General features: G+C 29.2%; 1 protein-coding gene across 2 annotated transcripts in view; it reads right to left on the bottom strand.

Moving 5' to 3' along the window:
• The window catches only part of LOC107444278 (uncharacterized), a 684,996-nt gene that overhangs the window by 87,760 nt on the left and 570,564 nt on the right, over nucleotides 1-26,672 (bottom strand). For both annotated transcript variants that reach the window (XM_071182438.2, XM_071182439.2), the window contains 3 exons: nucleotides 20,366-20,622; nucleotides 7,777-8,292; nucleotides 1,683-2,073 (listed from right to left, as the gene is read on the bottom strand). In XM_071182438.2, the coding sequence (XP_071038539.2) occupies nucleotides 1,683-2,073; nucleotides 7,777-8,292; nucleotides 20,366-20,622 (1,164 nt within the window). The remainder of the gene's footprint in view (nucleotides 1-1,682; nucleotides 2,074-7,776; nucleotides 8,293-20,365; nucleotides 20,623-26,672) is intronic.

The raw sequence follows: 26,672 nt of genomic DNA, 5'->3' as shown, positions 1-26,672 counted from the left end.
CACATATTTGCATGATGGTACACAAGGAATTTTTTTACAAAGTGCCATAAAAGCATCACAATTTTGTTAATAATTTTTTTTAAAAATTAGTGTAATTTGGAAAGGTTAATGCTGGGGGGAGTGGGGTAAGACTGGATGTTCGGGTAATATCAGGTTCCCCGATTGTGCTGAAATTAGTTCAGTTTTCTAGCTGACAAACTTTGAATTTCAATTTACTAGTCAAGAAGAAGGACATACCATGTTGGCGTGTTGATTAATTCACGGCATCTGTGTAGATAAGTTAGCTTTGCTATATCAACTCTCTTGTGTTTAAGCTATTCATCTTTTTTTTTTTTCATTAGAGTTATGAAAATTATTTTAAGTCCAGATTATTATACGTTTACTAAAGATTCATATTCTAACGAATAATAATGATTTTTTCCTATAGTAGCACTGTTCTGTCTCGTTTCGATACGTGGTTTTAATCCGAGAGCAGAAGTTGCTCTCGGGGTAAGACCGCGTACCCTTTTGTTATAATGTCTATTCTGGCGAATGAGGCGGATTCTCTAACTGTTTCAATTTGAATGTTCATGTTTGCCTCATAAGTAAGGTGATATCAGAAGCAAGGAAGGATGTTTAACGGTTCTATTATGTAACACGTTCTGCTTTGGGTGTGTTTGAGAAAGAGAAAACCTCTTCCCATGCTTCAGAACCGGTTTTTGTTTATTATTTAGAGGAAAGAGATGAGGCCTTATGAGGAAAACAGTTACGTTTTGGTTATAAGCTCGATCAACAGATAGCATAGCTATGAAAAAAAAATGAAAATTTGACTCATTGTCCATTTCTTCCTCCCATTTAAATTGGTCCCAACTTGCGCAAGTTTTATTCAGTACGTGATTGCTTAGCACTTATGAAATGTGGCTATTGCTTAGCTGCAGAAAGAAGTTACTTGTTAAGGGCGCCAGCTCTAGGATTTCGTCTATACTCTTTTTAAACATTAAAAAAATACAAAATTATATTTATTATAAATGAATCAACAGCGTTTTTACGCCAAATAAAGTTTAAAAAACCCACAAAGCTACAATTTTAAACTATTTGTACCACCTTATCGCAAAGAATAATCAGTGTAAAAGTATAGACAAACAACTTGAAACATCGAAAATTATTTTTGTTTCAATTACATAAATTTGACGAGAATGAAATTTAGCGATTATCAAAATCAATGAATATGTAATTTTAAATTTTTAAAATGTTTATGATTCTAGATGCTGCAGTGTTGGAGAAACTAGACATTACGTGCATTGCACAGATATTGAAAACGTTATATTTACCAACATTGTACATATATCTGTGCATTACACAAATATTAAAAAATTCGTTCGCAAACGATTTTCATTTTCAAGAAACTGTGGCTTCTCTCCTCACTGACGTCTTGCGCTTATTTCAAAATGAATATAGAGGGCGCTAGCTACATATAGTGTAAACTTGACCCAACTAACAGGAATAACTGTAGTATACTCACAGAAGTTATAAAAATTAAATTATTATTTCTAAAACAGAACAACTTTATTTCATGTGGTTACTGAGCTTTCAATGTCTTTAAGGCATGGAAGCATTGAGTTTTTAAATGAATTAAGGCCCCATTATCTAAAGTATCGATCTATTTTTATTTAATGAGAATCTAGTATAATGCTTTTGCTCACCTCCACTGGAGTCGTACTGCCTGCTGGTTGACAATGCAGAACTGGATCTGTCACTAAACTCTAGAGGTGGCCTTGTTGTCACAAAACCATCCAGCAAGCGCTCTTGAGATCTATTTCTTCGCGGAGGTGGAGAAAAAGATCTTCGCTGTGAATTTAGTGGTGTTGAAGTGGCTGCTGGACCACCCCTGTAATCGCTCCCCACATCCTCAAGACCTCCTGCCACTGTGTTGCTGCGCACCAGATTACCGTTGTCAAAACTGACGTGCTTTTGTCTTCGATCATCCAAGGAAATGTCAGGTGTTTTGGCTGCTCGACCGGTGTCGGATACTTCTCGTCGACGCGTTGTTTCAGCATCGTTCAGTTCGTCAACGCTTCGGCTTGGTTGGAATCTCTGAAATGGATTAGAACTTTGTGGCTTTAATTCGAATAAAATATACTTAATTATACTCTGTTGAAAGTTAAAAAGGAACTCCTATCCTTATGGAGAGAACATGTTAGCATCTTAGTGTACGCAAAATGGATTCAAGCTTCCAGCGTACATCAACAACGTATACAAACGTATATCTTAATATGAATTGATAAAAATGATATCTAAAAATCGTAGCAAATATACGTTTCTTTGTTCGCCTTTAAGGAAACTGATGAATGAATAATAAGTATTGTTTCTTGCATACGATTTTCCCTTGCCGAGAAACAGAAGTAAAAAAAAAATCTTTATCCGGCATTTGATTTTTTAAGGGCATGTCAGTCAGTATGGGTCAGCACCTGAGCTCATACCCTTCTTTCCAAGCTTACACACCACAGCCAGCGAATGGACTTTCTGCCATGACAGATTTAGGTAAAAGAACAAAAATTAAAAAACAAAATTATGGCAAATAAAAACAAAATATACAGTATTTAAACTATGTATTTGGTAATTTTTCCGTTCATATGGCAACGGTTTACCTTAAATTCTGGCTTTCAAAACCATCGCACATTTAGTAAAAAAAAAAAAAAAATACAAAACTGAAGATTAATTTAAACGAACAAATGATTTTAATGCGATGCTCTAAGGTATCATGATAAAATTACCGAATTTTAACAATTTTTTTTAAATTTTATCACACATTTATAGTATAATATTAGTTCTTATGCTATATGTAATATTCCAGTAAAAGTCATAATGCGAAACTGATTACTTTAAAATTTCCATTCCTCCACAAATGTAAAGTAATTTAATCCTATGTTGATCTAAATAGTGTATTTTACAGACAAATCTTCTCGTTAAATAGTTGTATATTCAATTGACAAATACTGCTAGCGGTTTTTTGAAAAATTTGAATCTAGAGGTTTATTTTTTATGTTGAAAAACCTTCAACTATTAGAAGTTCTAGATATCAGCTATCCAATTTTTACAGAGCTTCATAATGACCGGTCAGTACAAGTAGTAACTAGAATATAAGGTAGTATCTAGAATAAGAAGGCAGTAACTAAAATAATTAAATACAATTCTTAATCTGGTGCAAAAGTTTCAACTTAAATAAAAAACAGAATTAAATTTTTTTAAAAAAAGCAACATTTTCATTTTAAAATATTTCGAAACATAACTGAGCAAAACAATACTGACCTTACATATTGCAGCAGAATCCATAAAATTTGAACAAAAATGAACCATTCCACTATTGTGTATAATTCTTACAGATTAAGGTATATCGCTAAGTGCTCAATTTTGATTTAATAACGAAAAAAAAAACTGTAATTCAATTAATTTATTAAATTAATTTATTTAATTTATTTGAAAAATGAAAATCTAACTATGAAATCAAAATTTATTAAGCAATATAATTATTTAACTTTAAAAAAAAATGTCTCTTTAAGAGAACAGTGTGATCCTTTAAACTTTACTTATTTGAGCTTGATTCTATGCTCTTTTAGGAAAATGGTTTAGAACTCTCAGCTAATTAGAATTTTAAAATTAAAACTATCATCGCTAATTAAGTAACAGAATGGGGCAAGCACTCAACCTTAATCCATCAATTTGCGTTAAATACTCTAAGTTAATTTATGAAAATGAGGTTTAGTAGTGATGGTGAGGTTTCCTTATTTTTTTAAACGTAATACTAGAAAAAAAATCAGTATAGAATTACAAATTGCCTGTGTTGTATGAATTTCTTAACACTCATTAGGGAATTCATTTGAAACTATTCATTCTAACAACCAAAATTTTCCAGTTCTTGGCTTTTGTTTTCTGTTAATGCGATGCATTTTTAAGTATCTCATTAGAAGAATGTTAACTGTTTAAATATTTATTCAGAATTATCAATTTAAATATATTCACTTTTAGAACCGTTTAAAATTGAAACTTTAAGAAACTCTTAGAATGAATTATTCTGGAAAGCGTTGTTTCTGATTGTTAAAAGCATGAATTTCTTTATAACAATCTTAATTTATCTTAAAATATAGTAATTATTTCAAAATTAAAAGCTTTTACAGAAACAGTTATTACAAACAAAAATTAACTTAAAAGTTCCTTTTAAATAGTAAAAGTTAATGAACTGTAAATTTCAAAGTTTTTAAATAGCAGGCATGTTACCAAAATTAATTACATCCAACCAACAAATCTATTAACATCATTTTCAACCTGGTTGGCTTTTATTTTCAGTTAATTTACTTAAATTACTTTTCAGGCTCAGTAATTAACAACTCTGAAACTAAACACAATTTTTCCGAGTATCTATGAAGCAGAACAGACTGTTACAAATTATGTAAAATAAATAAAAGTTTCATTACTTAAGAAGAATTTACTTTTTTATTCATTATAATTAAACAATTTTCTTCCTTATGCTGAGGAAACAAATAGCATCAGCATTTCCAGAATACAAGTACGAGTTATAATTTAACAGGGTATATTTTTATTTGTAAAATCTAATTTTGGAAATACTCATTTTTAATTAACGCTTTAATTTCTAATCCAAAACGATAAATAACGATGTTAAGTTTATCTGTTAAAAAACTTTTTATGACGAAGTAAATTATTTAAAATGCCTTTTAATACACTGCTGCAATTTAAACCGGTATAAATTATAGAATTGAGTCTGCAAATAACTTGATCTATTATCAAGATCTGATCTGGTAGGTTTCATAGCATTGGAGATTAATTTAGAACAAGCCCTCGCATAATGCCGCCAATCCAACGTTAATTTAATCCACTGCAAACACTACCATTCCAGTTTGAGTGTTTTGTCAACTACGATAGACTTAACACATCTTGAAAATATTAGTAACACAATTTGATAGTTATTGTAGTTTGAATTCTTACACTTACTTTAAACAACGAATAGTGAAAGACTCCAAAAATTAGGACACTTTGGACGCTTAAATATTACCGTACACATTATAAATTTAAAAAAAAAATGTATCTGGGAAACAATTACCTTGAAAATAATTACATAATTTTAAATAATAGTGGGCTGCGCCCCCTGCTCGCTAACGCTCGAGAAATAACGCCCCGAAAATTGCTACGCAATTTTATATGGTTTGCTTCGCAAACCAAGCTCGCAACGCTCGCTACTAACTTAGGTACATTGCAAATGCACAAAATTCTATGAATTCAAATTAATAATTCAAATCCATATAATTATTTTTTTAAAAAAAATTACATCTTTCGAGTAAATACTAAGTCATTAAAATAAATTTAAATTCAAATAAATGACATCTAATACGTTAAACCTATTAGAAATGTGCTATAGTATAAAATCTTAAGATAAAATTTCTGAAACTGATATCTCTTTAAAAAGGTTAAAATTTTGGCTATAATTAAGTCTATTAAGAATTGAAATAAGTAATTTGCAATGGAAAAGCCTGCATAAGCAAATAAATTCTAGTAAAACAAGTAAATTCGTGATATAAATCAAAAATCGTCAAATAAATTCGTAATATATAAATTCTTGAAAAAAAGTGCTTTCGACAAAATGCTAAAATAGAGACCTATCGACAAAGACTACCTTTGTCGGAGCCTAGCTTATGCCTAGGCCCTAGCTTATGCGGGAGCCTAGCTTATGCTCTCCCTGGTTATTTCAGTTTCCGTTTTTAAAAGCGCTATATGTTGAGCCATCTCAGCTAGATATGGCATGTGACATTTTTAGCGGCAATCATTGGTCGATTTTCTAGCGTTGCCATTCGGGTAGTTGTAATGAGGCTCTTTTTGTCGCCGTGTAAGAGAAATATCTATATAGATATTATTAGAAAAAACTCTGAATTCTCTCACTTTTGGAAATTCAACAAATCTTGAGGTGTAGTTTATTATTTTTTGTATTCAATTTCGTCACAAAATCACGTGAACTTACAAATATTTGACGAATATCTACTACCACATTCACTTGTCACTTATGTGCCCTTCGGGAGTTAATGCTGTTTCTTGCTTGTTCGGTTTATGGTGATTGTCAAATAAGATATCAAAATTTACATTACTCTCAAGATTTATGTAAAAAAATGAATGAAAAAAATAACAATTATTTTAACTTTAAATATTAACAATTATTTATATTATAATGAACTATTTATTTATGAAAAAAATGATCAATAATATAATACGAAAACTTTTGCAATGATTATCCTCTGATAAAATTTTTTTACACTGTATGATGGTATAGTGCATATTTTAGTGCATTCTCTTAACAAATAGGTTTTCTGAGTTCGATTCCTGATGATACCAGAATACTCATTCGTTCTTTTTTATTTCATGTCTTACTTTTTAAATGAATTGGAACTCATAGGTTTAATTTAGCTTTTGATGAAATTCACATCATCGAATAAGAAGATAGTTATATTTACAGCTGGACGAAATGTTCAAGGTCAGTGTTTCCCACATGAAAAAAAAAAACTGGTAAAACTGTACTGTGTATTCTTAACCTTTCTGATGAAAAATCAATAATTCTGGTCAATAAAACCAAAATATACGGTGCCTAAACCATTCAATCTGTAATGTTTCCGCAACGGCTTAGCGGAAATTTCGGTTTTCAGAATTATAGCTCTTATAGCCCCACATTTAGTAAAAAATACAAAATTGAAAAGTAATTGTAACCAAATAAATGGATTTTATGACCTGCTCTAATGTATCATGATAAAATTACCAAATTTTACCACATTTACCAAATTTTATCAAATATTAGAAAATCATAATCTATTGCTAATATTACCAAAATCATTACCAAAAGGCTTGCGTTAAAACTACTGAGATTTTTAGCTTTCTCATACAGCCAGAAAGGCGGTAAATGTTACCATATTTTAGTAGTTTAAGACATACTTTCTTTCTCAGTGAAAGAAATGGTTTCGTTGAAACAAAGAAATTCTGTGTCCATTTTTCACTGTGCTCTTAAACTGCAAAAATACTCCCGATGATTCTAATTTTAAGAGTTACTGTAAGAACATGTCAAGTGCCATTAATATGAATTTGAGAAAATTAATCGCAAATTGTATAAAGTTTAGGGTGAGTAGTGTGTTTGGAGGAAAAATGATTAAAATGTAAGCAATAAGACATATTTATACATTGTTCTGTTATCTAGAAGAAATTTTAAGAACTTGTTAAGAGGTTAAGAGCTTCTGTGGAACCATTATAAGACTTACAAGAAGTAACTCTTGTAATGAAGAATAAATGTTATCAAAATGTTATTCAACGCTTTTAATTTAATCATGATACCTTGAATAGTTAATTATTAAAATATCACCAATTAAAATAATATAGTTTATAATTTCATAGTTTTTAGCCTTTGTAAAAATATAATAATGTGGGAAAAAATAAAATTGAATAAAAACACCAAAAGCAAGAAATGGGAAAAAATAGAAGCATTTTTCAAAGATGATATTTTGTAAAAATATGGCTAATCACTTCAACGGTCCTAGCCCGGTATATAGACTCATTAAATAGTTGTTTACAAACCTGTAGTTTCTCTTAAAATGTACCATTTAATAATTTTAACTGAATAAATAAAGATTCAATACGAAACATGTTCTAGCACTAAAAATGTTAATGTCATTAATATGCCACTTAACATTTTACATTTGAGCATTGTAACCCGTATAAAAAAGAAAAAAATCGCTTTAAATGAATACTTACGTCATTTCGACTTCTAGCAGATATATTCAGTTGCGACGGCCGACGAATATTTCGGGCTATAAACTCCCTCTCACTCTCATTATAGCTCTGCTGACTTCCAAAACTGGCAGAACTTTCTAGCTTTCTTCTACCTCTAATGGATCCTTGACAAACCAGTGACCCATCTGAATCTCTTGATCTGTTTGGGTCGCAATAAAAGGTTTTGGGACGCTTTCTGAAGCCCGAAAGGATGTATTCTTCATCGTCTGTACTACAGATGTCATCTTTGGATCTAGTCTCATCCGTTTCGCATGTCCGGTCAGTGTCGTAAGGGGATGGACTGATGACTTCTACAGGCGGGGCGTAGATGTTTTCATCGCTGCTAGATCTTCTGTTCTGATGGTGGGATTTGTGGTGTTTCTTTTTGTGAATACAGGAAAAGAGTAGAGAGGAGTTTTTGGTGCAAGGTGAACTGTCTTGAGGATTGGGGAAGCAACCTAGGAATTTCAGGGAACGAGCGTTTTCTAGGACCTCTACCTAAAAATAATTTTAAACGATTTATATATTTAAAATTAAATTTTAAATATGTTGTTAAGAATTGGCAACATAATGACATCCATAAACGGTATAATGTACACTGTCAGAATTTTCATTCTAAAATTATAGTTAAAAAAAAAAAAAAAAAACAAGCAACACTCCGCCTATCCAATTAGCCGTAAAGTTTACGGTAAAGAAACTTTTTCACCTTTGCGGTTTTTAAACCGTTTACGACTAATATGGTTAAAATACTATGAATAGTGAACTATACGGTTGTTAACCATTTACAACTAGCATGGTTTCAAAACCATAAAAAAGAAATTTAATTTGACGTTGTAGCTAAGATTTTCATTAGGCAATGGACATTGGAGTTAGGTTGTGGTTGAGTTGTGTTTTATCAAATGAACCACTGAACGCGATCTTATTAACCTTTTTGCTTGTTTCCCCTATCGTACGAGATGGAAAATGCTAGACTTTTTTATGTTAAGTGGGTTTATGGTGCTGCCTAATATGCGTGAATTAGAGTATCGTATTCTAATAGTACAAGTTCACAAATTGAGGATTGCAAGATACCCAATTCTCGTCGTGTGTTGAAGAGAATTGGAAAAATGTGGAGTCAACGTTGGTATTCGTACCCCCGTTCTTTAGGCCTCGAGATTGATAGATTAGCCCTTTCCGCTATAATATGAACCCCATTGCAAGGAACTAAATGACTTCATTACGTGGAACTAGTTTGTGCGATAAAATTCTGCTTGTTTAACCGTATTGTGAAAGCAGTTAATAAACGGCTTTCTTGTAGTTAAGAATTTGAAAACGACTTTAACTGTTTTTTGGGATATGGTAAAGTAGCAATGATATAATGGTTATTTAACCCTTTTTTAGAGAAATTTCTAACCCCTAATTCCCTTTAACTGCTAAGGAATTTTCAGTAGTTCGAATTGTAGCAAAAGTAATGTAATAATAATCTAATAAATTAGAATTAAGAGAAATGTATACATAAATTAAACATAAATTAAACATAAATTAATAAATGTATACATTTGTAAACTTTCTGCCATCGAATATTTATATTAAGCATGGTTACAGCTTATAGTTGAGCATGAAAGTTATTTTTTAATTTTAATATTGTTGAATTTCAGCAAATTGTAATTTTATGTCTAGAAAAATTGCTTTATTAGTGCAAAGTTAAATAAATTATAAATTTAAATTCGCAACTTCTTACTTTATTTGCGTTACTATTCAGCCGCTAGTAAATTTTAGGCTATTATCAATAAAATTTATCCATTGCGGGATTTCATTAAATTAAATCAAACAAATAACTAAATGTTATTTTTATTTAAATGTGTTTTAAGTATTTGTCCTACAAATATCAATGTTACTCCTATCTGAGAAACAGTGTTTAGTCTTGCGCACTGAAAGGCAATTTTAATTTCCCTAAAGTTAGCTACATAATTAATCGTCACAGTTGTATTCTCCGATGAAAGTAGTATATTTATAAAAAATTCTCACGAAACTACTTTTCGGAAATTAAACCTAAATTTACAATATTTAAAATAGCTTATTTGATAATTCTTCCGATCGTTATGGTAGTGCTCTATTCTGTTAAAAGTTTTGGATCTAATTACGGTATAGAGCACCGGCACTTTGGGTTCATTATCCGTGAATATTATACCATAATATTATACCATAATTATTACCATAATATTATACCATTCTTATAATAAAATATTATACCATAATTATTACAGTAATATTTATTTAATCAGAGTAATTCATTGATTTAACGATAATCATTGCTGTAAAAGTTTTGGTCTATATACCCGATTTTTTTGTTTTGTAGCATGCGTCGGTAAAAATGGATATTACCACAATTTGATCTGGAATTTTTGACAATGTATCGAAAATTCTTGTTTTCAAAATTATAGTTCTTATTACCCCACATTTAATACAAATGCAGTGCTGGAAAGTAAATTTAACATTTTTAAAGACTGATGTTTTTATTACTTTTTTCAACGATTCTGTACAAAAACAAACCTTCTCGTAAAACAATCTGCTCTTTGGATGTAACGACATTCAATGTTACTTTTAATAGAGTGTTTAATCTTGCGTACAACAAGTGAGCTTAAAGATATGAGGTTTCTATAGTTTTAGCGCTTGAACTTTCGGATGTAGGACGAAATTGGGGTAAATTGAAATTATGAAATGGTGCAGTTAAAAAGAAAATTTCATTTTTAAGTGTAGCATTAAGCTGTATAATCTTAGGACGCATTATGTATATCCGATTTTTTTCCATTTATTTTGAAATATATATATATATATACATATATATTTCAAAAAAAAAAAAAAAATATATATATATATATATATATATATATATATATATATATATATATATATATATATATATATATATATATATATATATATATATATATATATATATATATATATATATATATATATATATATATATATATATATATATATATATATATATATATATATATATATATATATATATACACCGAAGAGTCATTACATTATGACCACCCTACTAATAACATGTAGGACCACCTTTAGCCCTCAAAACTGCTAGCACCCGCCGTGGCATTGATTCCACAAGGTGCTGATAGGTAGTCTGAGGTATCTAGTGCCTGGCGTTTACCAACTGGTCCTGCAATTCCATCATATTGCGCGGGGGTAGCGTGGCAGCACGAATTTGGTTTTCCAAGTAGGACCACAAATGCTCTATTGGATTAAGGTCAGGTGAATTTGGGGGCCAAGACATGACTTGAAAGTCACTGGAATGTTACTCGAACCAATCCATGACGATTCGACCCTTATGACATGGTGCATTATCCTGTTGGTAAACACCATCCCTCACAGAAAAAACTGTTGCCATGAATGGGTGAACCTGGTCTGCAACTATGTTCAAGTAGCTTACGCCAGGGATTGTTCTATGAGGATTATGGGTCCTAATGCGCCCCATGAAAACATTGTTCCTGGGCGAGAAACCATGAAAACCTATGAGAGCCCATTGTTATAGATGGAGGGTATATATATATATATATATATATATATATATATATATATATATATATATATATATTACACAAGGGAACAACTTTTTTTATTTTATGTTGCATGGTATACTTTAACGAGTCTTGGATATTTTTACGTCACTGATTTCAAATATCTGTTTCTCTTTACAGATTAAAATTCTCCTTAAATTTTTTTCAGTCTATTTATTGTAGAAATGTTCAAGTTAAAAAACGTTATATACAACAGAAGGTCTCATTGTTGTAGCAACAAACTTCCTTAAGTTATACTAGCGCCATACGCCACTAGGGCCGCTTATTATGAATTGTTTCTTCAATTGCTCCTAAATATAACTGCTCCTAAGTAAACTTCATAATAGAGTAGTGCCCTTAGCATGTATGGGTTCCTATGCAGTTTTAACCTTGATGATGTGATTTTTTTTTAATTTTGCACCTTTTAACAAAAACAGACTAAAAAACTTTTTAAAAAAATCTGTAGCTTTAGGAGCAAAGCTAATTTCGTATTTGAGATCCCTACTCCCGAATTAGGCAAGATCAAGGATATTTATAAATGCAACACAAAATTTGTTCCCCAGTGTAATAGATACGATTTTTCCTCGCCCACAAGATAGATAAATTATTTTTTCTTCTTACGATAGTGCAAATGTATATTAAACGTGTTCAATGCGGAACAGCTTTCACCACACATTTCTAAGTTAATATTATCATCATAACTTTTATTCAGAAAAGAAATCTTTGGGGCGAAACTGCATTATATTTATGGAAACCTTTTTGCATGCAAATGAATATCTGCCTAACTTCAAAGTGACATTAATGACAGCGAGAAAACAAGTTGTCTATTAAAACCTGGGAAATATCCCCTAAGAAACCTCATTAATTTTTAGGGCAATTTATTCTCATGTCTCGTAGCTAAGAAGAACTCCATAACTAAAGCATCTTTCTTGCTCACTGGAACAAAAAAAAAAATGTTTCTTATCTAGATTCGACTCTCAAAATATGAGAGTGTTCCTTAGCTGAGCTCACAGACTTTTATGCATCATAAATACATTCGCAGCTGCAAGAAATTACTGCTATTTTCAAAATTTATGATCACAAGCATTGATTTCAAAGAATTATAACAGAGAAAATAGTCAGTAATTGGCGGAGAAAATAAAAACAATCACCATAACTTAAGGACAATTGCACCTAATTTATTTCGTTTCACTGCACGTTTGGAAACTGCAGAATAACTTAATTGTTAATTCTTTTATTAGTTATGGGTATTGAAAATAGAGTTGTGTAATAATAGTTTATTTTTAGGAAAGTGTTCCCAAATGATATTTTCCATAAAACAAACAGTTACTTGCAATTAAACAAACTGATTTCAGACTATGCTTTGGTTTAACTGTTTCGTAACAGAATAGTTTTAATTTTCTTGTCTTGCTGTTAAGAAAAAAAACAACACTACATTTTAAATGACTAGTGATTTTAGAATCATTTTATTAGGTTGAAAAATGACTACAATTAAATTCTAATTGTTGTATTTAATCGCTTCATGATCGTTCGAAAATATTGATCGCATATTTTGAAAGTCTTAATATAAATTTAAATATTTAAGTAAAAATCCTTTTTACATTGAAATGGAAAAAGAATAACGATAGGGGAGAGGGGGGCACATGTGAACAAATTTTTTTTATTTCTTCACTTTCCGAAAAATATCATCAATTTTTCATAGTAAAAAAGTCCATATGTTTAAATAGTATTTTCTTTGTCTTGTGGAATTTTTTGAGATTTTTCAATAAAATATTTCTTTACTTTAAAATATTTTAGAAAAATGACTTCAATTGTTCACATGTGCCCCTATTGGGGGCACATGTGAACAGGCCTGGGGCACATATGAACAAGATTAAAAACACAAAGCAATCATCATATTTCAAAGAAAAAAAATCTTTAGTATAACAGATATAGATACGCATTATACTGAGGGGGTTGTAGCTTACTATGTGAATTTAAATTGTACAACAGTACTGTCAATAAGAAAATAATTTTTCAGCTGTACAATAATTTATCCGTAATTGGGTTTTTCGCAACTTCATGTTCCACGGGTGTTGTAATGGGCCTTTTTCTTTCTTCTCTAATACTCTTTCATGCTTTTTTTTCATTTTTTCTATCTTTTCATTTGTAGCTTTAACAATTCTATTTTCTCAGGTGTATCAGTTAATATGCGTGATGCGCGATCAACCATTTAATAGAAAAAAATTTTTTTTAAAGGAAAAATTAATAAATTAATTATGGAAAATTAAATAATGATAATTTTAAATGCATACATATTTTTTAAACTTATAATATCATGAGGATAATAATCTTAATACTATGTAGGGGCACTTGTGAACTTTTCACATCTGCCCCAGATGTTTTGTTCACAAGTGCCCCCTTCATCCTTCTTAAACCTAACTTAAAAAATAATGAACTTTTAATTGAGTAAAAAAAAGAATAATTGTCATAAACTTACCTGAATGTTCATATAATGATCTGCAATAGTTAATTTTAGTTTATTAGTTGATTTATATTATGCTTTCACTTGGAGAAGCGAGCAATTATAATATATGCAACACCAGCTGATACAAAGAAATTGTCAGAATAGACCAACAAAATGTCTCATTGCTCTGAAAGTTTTTCAGAGAGGTAGGACTAGTACTGCCATCAATTGAAAATTTTTCGAGATTTTTTATTTCAAATCATATTGGTAAAACATACCATGTTCACATGTGCCCCCTGTTCACATGTGCCCCCCTCTCCCCTACTCATTTTGGTTCTAGATTTTGACTCCTTTTTTTTGCTAAGAAAGTAAGTGCCTAATTTCTTTAAATAATCTTTGAATTTTAAGATCTAAATCAAGTTTGAATAAAATTCTTTTTACTATTTAAGAAAAAAAATGAAAATTAAAAAAAAATTTAAAATGGAAATTGAAAACAAATGGAATATAAAAAAAGATCTGAATAAAGTGTAAAGTTCATAAACAAATTTTGCCTTTTTAGCATCCCAAATTTCAACTGTGTAGTTGCATTCTGGTGGCCTGCAGAGCTTCCCGTAGGGTTTTTTTTACGTTAAGTTTAACAGTTAATCACCCCAGAATTTCGTTTTATTCAATTTTAACTTTTTATTATACTCCCCGATTTTGTTCTACAATCCATCGAAGTTTTATAGTTCGTGTGCAGAAAGTCAAATTGCAACGTTAGGTAGAATGACCAAAACAGTGGCAGCTGTGAATATAGAGAGAATTATGTAATTTTATTTATGCTCAGATTATTTTATTGATTGAAAAATAGAAATAATTATTTGCAAAAAATTTTACTCTTAGTATTTTAAATCACATACAAATTTTAATTAAAAATTGATATGTCTTATTAATCTGAAAATAACGATCTCTATTTTAAATTTGTTTTCTTAAAGTACAGCTTTAATTTCAGATTTGAAACATTTCATTTTTCAAAAATTAAATGTACTTTTTTTAGAAAATTTTTGATCCTTTAGACACGGCTTTACTTCTTTTTAGACTTTCCCATGTTGTTAGAAAATAACCGTTCGAAAACTATAATCTAAAAAAACCAGCTCAAATTTTAGCTTATTTTTTATTCCTTCGTCTCTTAAAAAAAGAAAATTGCGAATAAGTTTGAAGTAAATAAATTTTTGATCTTATCTTACTTACCGTTTAGAATAGTTTACAACCTAGTAATAAAGAAAATCCATTAAGGAAACTTTTGTTGTTTTATAATAAAGAACGTTTCTGGAACTAATAAAAAAAGATCTTTTGAATTAAAAATAAAACGATATATTTTTTTAAAATAAATTTTAGTTATTCAGTTCAGGTTGAAGTTAAAATAATCTAATTCTATGTTTCGATAAACTGTGAAATTTTATATTAAGCAGAAAAATAAAAATTATTTTCATGAAATAAATGTATTTAGACTTAATAACAGTTATTAGTTTTAACTAATTAAAAAGTAATGATAATTATGTACAGAAACTAGAAAAACAACTTTGCTGTTTATAACTATTAGTGCAGAACTAAAAATTAAAAGTTAATATCGTTTGGAATTTGTAACAAACATTTATAAAACTAAGCAATTTGTGAATTTACAGTTCACATTGTAATGTGCCGCCTCGAGTAACATATTTTTTTGAAACATTAAAAAATTATTATTTAAGTTAGAATAGTTAGTTATCGAGAACATCTGAATAAGTTTACAGTAATTTGTTGACAAATATAAATATATTTTAGGCAATTGTCTACCATTCATCTATTTTAAGATCCAATTGAAGATTTAAAAAAAATTAACTTATTTTAGATTGATTAATATGGATATTAAAGCAAAGCAAACTTATTTAGAAATTGTTTTCTAAGAAGTAAAGTTAAATAAGAATTAGGAAAGAAGTTAAGCCGGAATTTAAGTCAAAATAGTTAGTTATCGGGAACCACTGAATAAGTTTTCAGTAATTTGTTAACAAATATAAATAAATTATAGACAATTGTCTACCATTCATCGATTTTAAAATGCCAATTGGAGATTTCAAAAAAATTTAACCTTTTTTAGATTTATTAATGTAGATATTAAAGCAAAGCAACCTTTATCTAGAAATTGTTTCGTAAGAAAAGTATTTAAATAGTATACATTAAGGCTTTGTTTTTAATATGTAAATTTTTAACTTATTGTTTACATAATACTTTTGGTAGTCGTTAAGATGATTAATTGGTTAAGCAAAGGGATTGTGAAACTGAATCAAAAGCGGCGTTATGTTTCAAAACTTATAACTTGCACGGATAATTTATGCAGTTTAAAGTTTCTTTTGAAACAATTAACTTTAAAAGTTTTGCTTCATCAATTTCTTCTTGAATTATTCATAACTGGTAAATTAATGTAGGCACTTTTAAGACCTGAATATAAATTAAGGCTAATGATTAACTGTGTTTCTTTTAATTAGTGGATCTTTGCTTTAAGTATAATAAAGTGAGTGATAAGTTTGAGATTAAGTAAACAACAAAAGTACTAAGAATAAGAGAAATTGTTCAGTAAATATGCAGAAAGTTTTCAATTTTTTAATATTTCTAAATTGGAGACAATTTTGACTTTTAATATTGTTAATAAACATAAAAAGGAAAAATATTAAAGATATAAAAAATATTTTGAGAATTTAAGAATAAAAAATTGAAGAGCATAAGGTTTTACAAAAGTTCCAAAATTTTTGGGCTACAATATTATAAATTTTGAAACGCGTTCAATGTTTTCGGAAAGTGGTTAAATTTTCCGAAAAATTTAAATTATGGTTAGATTGTGGAATAATATTATTATTGTTTAAATCTGCTGCAATACTAAGTAAAGTTTAATTGCGTTATTGTGCTTCTGAAACGCTTTTTACGTTCTATGTGAAATCATATTAATGCTGCAGCAAATTAGCACTACACTGAAGAAATTTTGGATCAAAGTTACTATATTTTTGTCATAAAATTGCCGATACTTCTTTCCTTAAAATCAGTTTTTACCATAAAATGTTAAGGAACAAAAATTCGAATCAAACGTAATTTTTACAGTAATAATTACCGTAAAATCACTGCATCAATCTAATGAAATAAATATTTCTGTAAAAATTACGGTATAATATTTTACGGATGATGTACTCAAAGTGCTGGTGCTTTATACCGTAATTTGATCTGGATTTACAAAGAAAGAAGATAAACAATTTTGTTTTTCAATACTAAACCGATTTTTTGAGAAGTTGATAAAAAGTTTTACATTTTATATATTTTTTCTTTTTTAAGGTTTATAGTAGATAAATAGAAGTCACCCAACTGGAACACTCTTTACCAATGGATTACCAATAGATTCAGAATTATTTTGAATTCTTTCTTTGTTATATAAATCGAATGCTAATAACTCAAATGGCATGAAACTTTTATGATTGTTATGCATGTCATTAAGTTCTCAGGGGATCAATTTCTCATACAAAAACAGTAACATATTGTACATGGTTACTTTAAAGTATCGCACATAAAAGTTTAACCATTTGCGAATTTAAATGAATGCACAGTAACACAAAGATTAGCTGAAATGTTTATTTTATTTTTAGTTGACAAAACTTTGGTGTTTAAAATGTAATCGTCTTTAATAAAGGGTATTTTTCCAGATTCATAGAATTAAAACTGGGACAATAAATGTTCATATTATCGTTTTTCTTGTTTAAATTCGAAATGACACTTTTTCAACACTGTTTTTATTTGTGCCTCTGGTTGGCGAACTGAGAGATGAAATTTTTTAATCTTTTCTCAGCGGAAAATTCGTGAAATCGAGGTGCGAGATAGCGAGGTTCGACTGTATTAATATCTTAATATTTTCGTGTATTTTAAATGGGTATTTGACAGTATTGTGCTTTTGGCTTGTTGTGAACGATATGCACAATCAATAGTACCATGGAATACAGAAGTCGTAAATGAGAATGCAACTGTAATAAACGAGTACACAAAAGAAATAGAACAACTCCTTGATACAGTGGTGCACTATGCATAAGAAAAATTTGATAGTATTGTTTATAGTTTTTATAGTAATGTAAATTTTTATAGTAAAATGGGTTACGTAAGAAATAAATTGGAACTTGATACTGAGTTAGTACAAAAGAAAAGTTGAAAAAGTGACTAATAAAAGCTGTGTAAACTATGTTTGATGGTAAAGATATAAACGAGGAATGGGCGATATTAGAAATTATATATCGTGATGCATCGTCAGTTTTGCATCACGATATAGCGATGTATCGCGATATAGTATTTTTGAATTTAATTTACTTGTAAGGCACAGAAAGTCAAATTTCTATAAAAGCTTCACACTCAGATTGATTTAAATCAATTTATAAATTTGAAGATATACATGTTTTGCTTAAGAAAGATTACAAATCTTACTTAAAATATTTATTGAAATGTTTCTTTAGAAACTCATAATACGCGTAAAACAAAGTGTTAAAAACTTTTTAAAGCGTTTTTTACAAATTAATATTTTCTTGTACTATTATGCATAAATAATTACATAATTATTAAGTTCGATCGTAATGGTCAATTTCTAAATGAAACGTTAAAAATTATTTGTATGTTTAAAACAAAGTGCTAAATAAATTTTAGAAAAAAAAACGCTTTTAAAACACTATTTTTTATTATCATCATTTCAGTTATTAAAGTTCTATTATAGTTCATTTACGTCACACTAGAGCTGCACAAAGGGCTATTGGCGACGGTCTGGGAAACATCCCTGAGGATGATCCGAAGACATGCCATCACAATTTTGATCCTCTGCAGATGGGATAGCACCCCCGTTTCGGTAGCTCGACGACCTGTACGCGAAGTCGAGCACTTTACGGTAGAACAGTTTAACGAGGACCAATACTACACACCCTCGGTCCCTACGCAGACTGATCCAAGTGGTCACTCACCCGCACACTGACCGCAGCCAGTGATGCTTGACTTTGGTGATCTGCAGGGAGCCGTGTCTTAACGATCAGTCCACTGCGGGACCTTATCATTTCAGATAAATAATTAAATTAAAATAAATAATGACCGAATTATGAACGAAAAACAAAATAAGATTTAATTTCTTAAAAATAAAAAAATTGTTATATTCCATAATATATTTAGCTAATTAACAAATAATATGGAAAGAATATTTTTTAAAAAAAGTTATTATACTCTCTAATAAAACAAAGTGATAAATGATTTAAAAAAATGAATAAAATACGCAAACCTTTCAAATTTTTTCGTATAAACTAAGTTGATTGACTTATGTCCACATCCAAATGACAAAAATAAATTTTGTTTTAACTTTATTTCTAAAAATAAAAACAACAAGATTTACAAATTTATAATCAGTAATAAAAACTCATTAAATTATTAGAAGTTTCATCCAAAAAGTTTTTAATAAATTAAAAGAAAGTAAAAAAATAACCTAACAAATTCAATTCTTTATGGGCGCCTAAATTAGATTGCCGATAATTTTTACATTTAAAAATAAAAAGAAGTTTTCTTAAAATTTTTTTTTATCTAATTAATGAAGAAACTCTTCTTTATATATTCTTTTCAATAATAGATTGCCTTCAGAACAAGGTAACATCTGCGATCACGAAGTTAGTCCCACTGAAAATAATCTACAAGAAAAGTCGTGACAAAGAAAAAAAAAGTCAAGAGGGGCGAGAAGGAACTTGCGATATAACGATATTTGTTCTCAAAACTCTGATTCTGATTCTACAGCTCACCAATCAAGGCCATTTCAACATAACGAAACGAACATCGTCTTCCACAGCGCGAGTCGACATCGGAACGTAAGAAAAGAGTCTTATATCGCTATATCGTTATCTTATATCCTTGCGTGTCTTATATCGCTATATCGTTTTGCGCTCGTTGTCTTTACTCGACGGCTTAAATCAGATTTCTGATGCATCACCTTGAATGAAAGTCGCTGTATCGTTTTGCCGATATATGCGTTAAATCGATATGTCTCGATACATCGATTTATAGCCAGTCCTAATATAAACAAGATATAACAGCATTAAGAATAAGAGTACTGTGGATATTAATGGAGGAGAACAATAAGTAAGGTGAATACTAATTTAAATGGGATTAACAATATAAATGAGAATAGTGTCAGATTTATGTTACATAAGAGAAAAACAAAGGTATTCAAAGCAATAGAGCAACTCGAAAAAATTTCTAATGTATGTCACATTTAAAGCTATATTAAAGAGTATGTATCGATGAAACAAAACTCAAAAATAGTTTGGAAATTTGATGAGGGAATATACATAAATGAAATTCTACAACGAAAAATTTCCAGCTTATGTGTCAAGTATGATATACCTTATAAGAGATAGATTGATATAAGAGATAATTTATTTCTATGCATATCAAATATCTTATACTCCAATGTGCATGCATATGTTATAATTTATACCCCAGTGTGTTTGCCATGCAATTTTTAAAATTGAATGATTAAAGATTGAACCTCTTTTCTGTTGATGCAGTACTGCTCTCTAATATCCTCTCTGGAGTAGATGGGATGTCCCTTTTTGTTTCTGAGGATCAAACTCGACCGCCGCTTCACCATTTCATCATCCGAGTCGTAGGTGATGGTGTCCGCCGAGAGGTCCACTTGCACACTCTCGTCCACCAGTGGACCACTCCCGCCACCAGACTTCAACGACACTGGAGTTCCACCCCTGGAGCTTAAGGTCAGCCGGGAGTTGGCCAAAGACCCTCCAACTGGAAAAAAAATCATTTGTGAGTTGTGAGATTCACTATTAGTGAAATTATAATATATATATATATATATATATATATATATATATATATATATATATATATATATATATATATATATATAAGTTCAAAATGAAGAATAAAACAAAGAAAAATTATAGACATATGAAAAAAAGGGGGTGGGAAATAATAAGTAAAAAAAATAACAACAAACATTTTATTTAGAAAAAAAAAAAAGTGAAATGTTAATTAAGAAACCGGAAAAAAAGCCGGAAAAAAAAAGATATAATCTTTTCTTCAGCCCACACGATTATATCCGCAAAACAGAGTGCTTTCTGATATTGTATCAATAAAGCCAAAGCAAAATATATTAATACAATAGTGTGAGGAGCACTCAAAAATTTTTTTTTTTATAAAATAACTACAAAAAATAGATCAAAAAGTAAATATAACATGTAAAAACAGATAATAAAATAAAATAAAAAGAAAAAATAAAATAAAAAGAAAAAACATTAAAAAGGGGGGACTATAAAGCGAGTAGCAAAATCATAACAACTTATATGGACAAATGATACTTATTGTTTTTCTTAATTTTCTTAGTGTTTTCTTGTATTTATTTATTTATTATATATATATATATATATATATATATATATATATATATATATATATATATATATATATATATATATATATATATATATATATATATATATATATATATATATATATATATATATATATATATATACATATATATATATATATATATATATATATATATATATATATATATATATATATATATATATATATATATATATATATATATATATATATATATATATATATATATATATATATATATATATATATATATATATATATATATATATATATATATATATATATATATATATATATATATATATATATATACACACACTGGTGTGCAAAACTTAAGCAACAAGTGCGTTTTTTGTCATAACTCTACAAGAAATCATCCAATTGACATGAAATTTGAATTGTACATTATTTTGTACTTAAACGATGGTAAAAGAATAATAGCACAGTAATGAATATAAAGCTTAAAGTAGGGTATGGAACAAAAAAAGGCTTTATTTGACATATAGTGGCGTTACACATGATTGCCTGAAGAAGCGCAAGTACAAATCTGATGCATCCATTTTGTTGCAGTCAGGATAAAAGAATCAACAAATTAAAAAAAAAAAGAAAAGAGAAAAACGTCTTTTCAATCCAGCCTTCTTTTGCAGTTTCCTTCGTCAATCAAACACGTTTTGTTGTTTTTAAAATTCGCTTTTTTCTGAATTGATTCGTCAGGCTTCGATTATATTTTGTCCCTTTTTAAATACAAATTCGGAAACCTTCTTCATTCGCTTTCTACAGAGATTCTAAAAATGTATTTAAAGGGTGATAACTACGGAATACTGCGTAAGGAACATGGTTTTACCATAAATTGGATATATTACACATTCTGAAATTTTGATAGATACTTTGAAAATATCTATTTCCGAAAAAACTTATTTCGAACTGATTCTATTTATTACTGAATATATCTTAATAAATTTAAAATAACTACATATTTCGAATACTATTTATATTTCTATTTACTTCATGAGAAAAATCCAATCTTTATAAAGGATTTTTTTAAAAACCTTAAAGCATCTTAATTTTATTACTAAAAATATCACCCCCATTAAAAAATATCTAACTTTCTGATCGAAAATGAAGTAATTCAAATTCCTCGTTAATAGTCTGAATTATGCTTGATATCGAAATGAATAGAGATGCCAATGCATATACCTTTTGAAATAAAGTTAAGTAACGTAAGTATCAGCAGAATATCAAAATCGATTAGTTTTTCTCATTCCATATTCATAGTGAAAGCAATAAAGTAAGAAAAAGATAACAATATTTCCTCCATGTATGACATGGTTACTTTATTGCACTCCGTAATGCCCAAAGCAGATGTTTCCGGGAGAAAGCAGAATAATCTAACAAATCACATAAATCGAAATATGACTTTTTCCTAATGTATAAAGGAGACCAGGATTTCGATGGAAGAATTTATCTTTCTTCGGCATTTCACATTTCAAGATTGTATGAGTTTTTTTTTCTTGTCAATATTTTCACTCATCGTGAATCCGAAGTAATGAAAATATTGATATTTTAGCTAAAAATAAGGTTAGATTATATTGTGAATATTAGGAACGAAATGTACATATCATTATTTTGTTGTTGATGTTTTCTTATTGAGTGAAATGGTACTTTCTGGTGGTTGTAATAAAGAAATATATATTCGATTATTCTTGCCTGATGTCAATAAAAGCCGAACTCATTAAATAATGCAAGAAATTAAGCTAATACAAAATAAATGGATAGTAAAGACTATTCGTGCCTGATGCTAATAGAAGACAAACTCATTAAATGGTGCAAGACATTAAAATAATACAAAATAAATGGATAGTAAAGACTATTCGTGCCTGATGAATATAGGGTTAGATTATATTGTGAAAATTAGGAACGAAATGTACACATCATTATTTTGTTGTTGATTTTGTAATATTTGAGTGAAATGGTACTATCTGGTGGTTGTAATGAAGAAATATATATTCGATTATTCTTGCCTGATGCCAATAAAATACAAACTCATTAAATGGTACAAGAAATTAAAATAATACAAAATAAACGGATAGTAGGACTATTCGTGCCTGATGCTAATAAAAGAAAAACTCATTAAATGGTGCAAGACATTAAAATAATGCAAAATAAACGGATAGTAAAGACTATTCGTGCCTGATGAATATAATTAGGAACGAAATGTACATATCATTATTTTGTTGTTGATATTTTAATATTTGAGTGAAATGGTACTTTCTGGTGGTTGTAATGAAGAAATATATATTCGACTATTCGCGCCTAATGCCAATAAAAGTCAAACTCATTAGTGGTGAAAGACATTAAAATAATACAAAATAAATGGATAGTAAAGACTATTCGTGCCTGATGAATATAGGGTTAGATTATATTGTGAAAATTAGGAACGAAATGTACACATCATTATTTTGTTGTTGATTTTGTAATATTTGAGTGAAATGGTACTTTCTGGTGGTTGTAATGAAGAAATATATATTCGATTATTCTTGCCTGATGCCAATAAAATACAAACTCATTAAATGGTACAAGAAATTAAAATAATACAAAATAAACGGATAGTAAGGACTATTCGTGCCTGATGCTAATAAAAGAAAAACTCATGGTGCAAGACATTAAAATAATACAAAATAAACGGATAGTAAAGACTATTCGTGCTTGATGAATATAGGGTTAGATTATATTGTGAAAATTAGGAACGAAATGTACACATCATTATTTTGTTGTTGATTTTTTAATATTTGAGTGAAATGGTACTTTCTGGTGGTTGTAATGAAGAAATATATATTCGATTATTCTTGCCTGATGCCAATAAAATACAAACTCATTAAATGGTACAAGAAATTAAAATAATTCAAAATAAACGGATAGTAAGGACTATTCGTGCCTGATGATAATAGAAGACAAACTCATTAAATGGTGCAAAAAATTAAAATTGACCTAAAATTGACTTTCATGAAATAGCAATTTTACATTATCTATCTCAAAATGGATTAATTATTTAAAGATTGTATGAGAAATGGTATTTCTAGTAAATATTTTAGCTAATAAAACAAGTAAAATAATTAAATTCTGAAATTTTAATTAATAAAAAGGACAGATAATTTTGAGAATATTCGGAGTTGAGAATTTAAAATAGTTTTATGGAGGATTTGTTTCATTGAAGAGGTGTGCACTTGTACATTCAGGGGAAAGTAGTAAGAAATATTTTTGAACACGGGTCAATTGAAACTTTGGGCATGATTCAAATGTAAATAAGAATGTTTTTTTTCAAATGGTGAAAGCAAAATTTTTTGGAAATAGAATTTTCGACCATTTTCTAACACTAAGCACACAACTGAAAAAAATGTCTTCTTCTTTCAAGGCATAACAGCCAGCTACAGGCCAGCAGCGTCTCAAATAGTCTTCGCCACATTGTTCTATCAGCAGCAAGGCTTTTGCAGTTTCCCTTGCTTACTATATGAAAGCCCTTCTCCATCGAGTCAGCCACCAAATCAGTAATTTTCTTTGTTTTCTGGTTACCATGAGATTATTAAAATCAGCTTTTTTACTGGGTTCGTATTATCAGATCAGAATAGATGTCCCCCTCATCATAGTCTAATGCAATTTATAATTTTAACGATATCCGGCTGTTTGGAATAAAAAAAATTACGTTTTTCAAGTAGATTAAAAAAGAGATCGTAATTCTACTTTTGTCGACAAAAAATAAAAACGTAGTGTGTACTACTTTCGTTAAGAACTTCTATCACCATTGAAATTTTTTCCAGCGCGTTGCAAAAGTGGTGTGCCCTACATTTAATTCGTTTTCGGAGTGACAGAAATAGAAGTATTTACTCTTTTTAGTCCAATGAAGTTTGCAACTTTTAAATTTCTTTCTTAAATTAATCATTTAAACCCTTAACGATCGGCTAATTTTCAAGAAAACTTTCATAAAAGTGTCTATTTTTTTGACTTTTGTATTTGTATTACGTATACGATTAGTGCTGACATCTAGTTTAAAATAAACTAACTATCTACAATTACTTTAAAAAAATATCCTGGTACTGCCATCTGGTGTGTAAAATGAGAAATAAAATGTTTTCCGGGTCAAAGAAATGAATTAGTTTTTTTCTTATTGGTGCGTTATTACTGAACACTCAAGCCCAGAAATATTATGGGAGCGAGAAATAGAGGACGAAACATCACCCCGTCATTTTCACGGGAGCGAGAAGGAAGGGGTTAACAAGATTTTTAAAATATTAAAAGCGTCTACGTATGGCCATTAACATAATAGCAGTTTGATATAAAACTGTCTAATTTTCTGATAAAATGCAAAGTAATTTAAGTTCTTCCTCAATGGTCTAAATTAAACTTTTGATTTCGAAACGACAAAATTTTGAAATGCACAGGTCTTTGAAATTAAAGATGCAGTACCTGTCGAATATCAAAATCGATTAAGGTTTTTCATTTCATATTCATAGTGAAAGCAATAAAGCAAGAGAAACAATAGCAATATTTCCTCACTGTATGACAGGGCTACTTTATTGCACTCTATAATGTCGATGGCAGATGTTCCCACAAGGAAGCAAGTTAATCTAACAAATCACATAATTCGAAAGAGGACCTTTTTTCTAATGTAGGCGAAGACTTAAGTTTTGAAAGAAGAATTTATCTTTTCTGGCATTTCTCATTTCAATATTGTAAAAGTTTTTATATCTTTTACCTGTAAATTCTTTGGCTCGTCGTAAAAATGAAATAAAAAAAAAATCTGATATTTTGTTAAAAATTGAAGTTGGATAATTTCGGAGTAGCAGAAGTGAGGAACAAATTAATATTTTGTTGCTGATATTTTTATATTTCGCGTTGTGGTGATTGGAGTAAGAAAATATATAAGTGATTAAGTTTTTTTGTGTATTAAAAACATATTTATAATAAATACCCTGTTTTAGTAATATAAAATTAAAAAATACATCAATGCATAAAGTTGCATCATTGCTCAAAAGCAAAATATGTATTATAGATTTGAAATTACAAAAATTATTTAAAATGTATGAAATGGCTATGTTTATTTTTAAATTTTATAACCGCTGTTAAACAGCTGACCCAATTTTTTTGGTTTACGAATACTAATGGTCAATTCTGTAGCCTTGTAGTTTTGAACCCAATCCAGAAAACAGTTGAACTCCTGGATCAAATAATGTGATTAATTTACCTTTGTGGACGACTTTTTGATGGAATTAAATCTCATTTTCGTAACATGGAGAGGAAACCACGAAAAACTTTCGCGGTTAACGTGACTGCAAGGACACACTAACTCATTATCTGTCTACCACTGAACGCGGAGTTCGTATCGATCAGCCATCACTGGGATTCGAACCCGGTTTACCTCATTGGAAGGT

This window comes from Parasteatoda tepidariorum, chromosome 4 (genome assembly GCF_982258835.1).
Source record: "Parasteatoda tepidariorum strain Cologne lab strain chromosome 4, Ptep-v5.0, whole genome shotgun sequence".
Classification (NCBI taxonomy): domain Eukaryota; kingdom Metazoa; phylum Arthropoda; class Arachnida; order Araneae; family Theridiidae; genus Parasteatoda; species Parasteatoda tepidariorum.
Note: the sequence above shows the minus strand (reverse complement) of the source record. Positions and strands in the feature narration are given on the sequence as shown.